The sequence below is a fragment of the Panthera uncia genome, chromosome D4 (assembly GCF_023721935.1).
Source record: "Panthera uncia isolate 11264 chromosome D4, Puncia_PCG_1.0, whole genome shotgun sequence".
In the NCBI taxonomy this organism is placed as follows: Eukaryota; Metazoa; Chordata; class Mammalia; order Carnivora; family Felidae; genus Panthera; species Panthera uncia.
The window spans coordinates 89,625,119-89,630,153 of NC_064807.1; the positions used below are offsets into that span (position 1 = coordinate 89,625,119).

The 5,035-nt window shown below is 64.2% G+C and overlaps 1 protein-coding gene across 1 annotated transcript in view; it reads left to right on the plus strand.

The window, feature by feature from the left end:
• The window catches only part of MYMK (myomaker, myoblast fusion factor), a 9,711-nt gene extending 5,475 nt beyond the window's left edge, over window positions 1-4,236 (plus strand). Inside the window, exons 3-5 of the mRNA XM_049631105.1 lie at window positions 60-208; window positions 3,006-3,122; window positions 3,590-4,236. Of these exons, the coding sequence (XP_049487062.1) occupies window positions 60-208; window positions 3,006-3,122; window positions 3,590-3,739 (416 nt within the window). The 3' untranslated portion in view covers window positions 3,740-4,236. The remainder of the gene's footprint in view (window positions 1-59; window positions 209-3,005; window positions 3,123-3,589) is intronic.
• Window positions 4,237-5,035: the final 799 nt, after the last annotated feature.

Sequence of the window (5,035 nt, forward strand, 5' to 3'; positions counted from 1 at the left end):
GGGGGGGGGGGGGGTCAGGGGGCCGCTCACCTCTGCCGGTTCCTCTCCCCGCCCTCCAGCGCTGGCCGACTTCGACGAACCCAAGAGGTCGACCTTTGTGATGTTTGGCGTCCTGACCATCGCGGTCCGGATCTACCACGACCGCTGGGGCTACGGCGTGTACTCGGGCCCCATCGGCGTGGCTGTCCTCATCATCGCCACCAAGTGGGTGCGTACCGCCTGGGCCTGTCCCCCGGCCCCCCTCACCCCTCCGCCCCGGGCTCTCCGATGACCGCCCGTCTCACCTAAAGCACAGAGACGGTGAGCACCAGGCGCCCCTGCCCCACCGGCGTGGTTTCTGGCACCCGCACTCACCGGCTCTGGGCCTAGAACCCAAGTGACGTCACTCCCCTGCCCCAGCTTCCAGGTCTGTGAAGCGATCATTACCGGAACAGTCTCTTCCTTACCTCGTGGGCTTGGTTCCGAGATGAACTGAGATAATGCACTTAAAAGTACTAGCATGGAACCTGGGTGTTCAACAAATAGGAGTCGTTAGGGGTATTGCTGTTCATAGTATTGCAGACAGTGACTCCTTTAAAGATGCAAAACCTATCGGAAATGGCCTGGGTTGATTTGGGAAGACTTCCTGGAGGGGGTGAGCCTAGAGTTTGGTTCTAGTGAGGAAGGAGGCTGCGGTATGCAGTCGACAGGAAGAGGGATCTGCCCGTAAGCATTGAGGAAGCTCGAGCTGGAGTTTCTGACGCTGAGAGCCCTCTGCTGCCCACCCCTGGGGGGTATGGCACCCAGTAGGCCCTGACACACGGCTCCCAGGCCTCCCCTAATCCTCTGTTGTACCGAGCCCCCCCCCCCCCCCCCCCCCGGCGGTGAGACCTGAAACTCACACTCCCCAGGCTGTCGAGAAACCTTCGAGAAACCTTCGGCAGGATGGGCCCAGGGCCATTGCCTGGGGCCCCAGAAGGGAAGGAGCTGAACCTTGCCGGGCCAGAACACAGGTCTGGACTGCCGCAGGCCTGAGGCCGGGCTCACTCTCCAGCCGTGCGGCAGCTCAGGCCCCAGGGGGACGTCCCTCTGCCCCACTTTAGCCCCTCTGGAGCTCCTCCTGGAATCTCGGGGTCCCAGCTCCAAGTGCTGGCGGAAGGTCCGGTCCGACCCAGCCCAGGCCACACACCCACTCAAGGCCCTAAAATTAAGCCAAGATGGCAGGACCTCAGAGGATGGTCTGCCGGGCCACCTGGGGAGCAAGCAGGAAGGCAGTTCCCTGGGAAGAGGGGTCCGGCTGGACAACTGGTTGCAGAGAGTGCCCACCAACCCATTTTACAGCTGCGGGAGAGAACATAAAGTTCTGGTGGCGATCCTTCCCCTCGCGCCCCGGGCTCCTCCCACAGCCAGGGAGCAGAGGGTTTGTTTGGCCAGGCGGTTAATGAAGGAAATAGGGCTCAGAGAGGTCAGCAACCAGCAAGAAGTCACAGCAGCACCGAGCGCGGCCGGGCCTCGACTTTTCAAGCAAGGGAAGGGAGGGAGCCTCTTTCTCACTGGGGCTCAGGGACGCACTGCTGGCCTGGGCCTGACCCAGGAGGCCCCTCGGAGCTGCCTCGGAGGAGGGGACCGTGTCTGGACCCAGGGAAGGACCACATTAATGAACAGGCTGGAATGCATAAACACAGAGCCCTCGATAATGCGCTCACTCCTGGCAGGAAGTAGGATAGTCTCCTTGGTCTGCCCTGGAGGGCTGTCGTTCCCCGCCTCCCCCACACACACCCCCTTTCGCAGATCTTGGCAGGTCTGAATCTGGGCTGCATTGTAATCCGCCAGAATAGAAGTCACTCCCTAGTGTCCCTGAGAATCCTCACGGGGACTTCCACGGCCTTGGGGGCTGTGGGTCCAGCCACAGGAACCAAGAGGTCTGCCCGGCTCCCTGCATCTGGGGCTCCAATTGTGTTTTGCAGACCATTTAGCGTGGAATTTATTTTGGATTTTCAAGGGCAGTTGTTTCCTGGAATGAGGGTGGATTTTTCTCCCGGAGGCTCGTCCCTTCTCGAGCCAGAGTTGGGAACAGCAACCCTCGGGGAGAGGAAGCCGAGCCGGGTGCGGGGGGGTGCAGGGCTGGTCAGGCCAGGCCAGGGCACGACCTGGGGCAGCCAAGGCCGTGGCCACCCACACCCAGGACGCCCCCAGCCGCACCCAAGCCCTATCTGTGCCGCCTGATTCCTTATCAGCGATGGTAAATTACAGAAACCTGAAAACCGGGCTTTGGCGGCCAAAGTTGCCCTGCCCCAGCCCAAGGCTACTCGGGGTCTCTGTGCACTCCACCTGGTGGGCTGGTGGAGGGGAGGGGGGCGCTTCCCCAGCCCCCGGGGGCCTCCACCATTCGCAGTGTGCATGTGTAGGCTTGCCACAGGCCTAAACACCCCGCTCTCTGAAACACTTCGGAACGCCCAAGGGTTCGAGATTCCAGGGTGTGGGCCTGCATTTACTGCATGATTTCAGTGCATGTGAACCCGAATTCAAATGCCCGCTTGAGCCTTCCGCTAACATCAGGGCCTGCGAAACCACAGATGTAACGTGCGGGTCAGACTGTCTCATAAATACTGTGATGGGACATCGGTGAAAGCAACCAAAGGGACTTTCGGAGCACCACACGGGCGCCCCCACCGGCCATACTGGCGGGCAGGGCCAGTGCTCCAACACCCCCTTGCTGTGACTGGCGCCCTGGGGGGGGGTCCCCTCCGGCTGGGGGAGGTGCATGTGAAAGGGTGGCCTTGTTACATCCTGAAGAGGCAGGCAGGGGTGGGGTCCCCATGGGGGGGGTACTGGGCCCGCGGTTCCCAGCTCGGACGTCCAGGCTGGGGGCTCCCTTGGGTCCCGCAGCCGCGAGGCTGGGCATGTGGGGCATCTCCCTGCGCCCCAGCCCCTGCCCGAGTGTAGCCAAGGTGCGCATGCCCAGGGCGAGCTCTCCGGGCAGCCCGGGGCGGCGTCCCCCGCATCACCGGCCACTCTCCCCGCAGCTGCAGCTCATGAAGGAGAAGAAGGGTCTGTACCCCGACAAGAGCGTCTACACCCAGCAGATAGGCCCCGGCCTCTGTTTCGGGGCGCTGGCCCTCATGTTACGATTCTTCTTTGAGGTACAAGGCCTGAGCCTCCTCGGGGTGGCCTCATGTTCCTGCTTTTCTGTCCCTCGGGGTGGGTGGAGGGGAGCCTCCCTCCCTCCCGCCACAGCCTGCTTCGTCCCCAGCACCGGGGCGATCGCTGCCTGCGCGCACCTGAGGCGAGGCGCACAGCCCAGATGGGGCCTGGGGCGGGGGCCAGCACCCGCAGGGAGGAGGGAGGAGGGAGGGGGGCAGGGAGGAGCCCCAGACTCCTTGTCAAAGGCCTAGCGAGTGGGGTTTGATGTCAGGAAAGATGGCCTGGGCCGGACACTGAGGGGAGGCTCCTTGGAGGAGGCCACTTGGCCACATTCCTGAGTGGGGGCGGGGAGGTGACCGGCAGATGCCCTGGGGAGCCAGGCAGGCCGGCGTGCAAGCAGGGGCCCAGAGCGTCGGGGAGGGGGGCCTGGGGCCCCAGACCGACCCCCCCCCCCCCACTCCTGCAGGATTGGGATTACACCTACGTGCACAGTTTCTACCACTGCGCGCTGGCCATGTCCTTCGTCCTCCTGCTGCCCAAGGTCAACAAGAAGGCCGGAAGCTCGGGGCCCCCCGCCAAGCTGAACTGCCCCACCCTTTGCTGTGCTTGTATCTGACTGCGCACCGCGCCCGCCCCCTGCCCCCTGCCAGCCCCTGCCCTGCCGCATCTCCCGCCTGCGGAGAGACCCCCATGGCCCCCCCAGCTCTGAGCATCCGGGAGAAATGTCTCCCCTCAGAGGGATTTGGGGAGCATCCCGCTGAGTGCTGCTGGGAGCCCACTTACTAGGTTTCTACGGAGTACGAGCCACCGTGCTGGAGAGAAAAGGACTTCCTGCCCCGCTCCTGCTCCCCCACAGTCATGGCCAGTCTGCGTCCGCAGGACCCCACAGCCAACATGTGTCTCCCCCACCCCGTCCCCCTTTCCTCCTCACCCAGCCACAAAGGGACTCTGCCCATGTCCCCTTCACAACACCTGTCTCCTCCTGGACCCTGGTTGTCACCGCTTCTGTCCTGTGCCCTCGGGCTCTGAGCAGACCCGTGTAGGAAGCCAAGGCCAGTGGGGGCCAGCTCCGTCCAGGCCTGCTGGCCGTCCCTCCGGCCGGGTCCCTGAATCAAGCCGTGTCAGTAACGGCAGCCCACAGGAAGCTCCTCAACCCTTGACCTTCCTGTGTGCCAGAAGCTTATGATCATCGCTTAATCTAATTCGTAAGACAAGTCTGCGTTAAAGGATGATCACTCCGTTCTACAGACAGAAGCCCGAGGCGCAGGGTCCAGGGTGTGTCCGAGGCCTCGAGCAGGCGAGCGCAGACCCGGGCCAGGCCCACCGCCACCAAGCCCGCCCCCTCGCTGGGCGCGAGCACCTGTGTTGGCCCTTCGAACAGCTCCACCCGGGGTTAACGGCCAGCGCGGGAAGGGGGTCTGGGCCCAGGGACACCCGAGCGGAGGCCGGCGGGCCCAGAGCCGGGCACACGGGGCAGGCTTGCGGCAGTGCTGAGGGAGGGCGGCCGGCTCCCGCCTACAGCCCGTCTGCGCTGGGCCCCGCGAGGGCGGGAGCCGGCCTCCCAGACATCACCTCACAAACCTGAGCCTCCCCGGCAGCCCCAGCCCACCCCAGCTTCCCGAATGATGTGGGCACATCTGTCAGGCAGGAAGTTACCTACACCTGTCTGGGGCCTGTTTTGTGTTTCCAGATGGTGCACACCCACCCCCACCGCACGGGGCGGCCCCTTATTTGTCCTGAAGTCACCTCTTGCTCCCCTCAGGGGGCCGGGAGAGAGCCGGGGACAAGGCTGGCCCCTCGGCGAGGCACCCCCGGTCTGTCGGCCTCCCTGACTGTCCAGAGATCCCACGTGTGGGGCCCGGACGCCCACAGTCTCACTCGGGCTCAGCCCCTTCCTGAGCCTACAGACTGG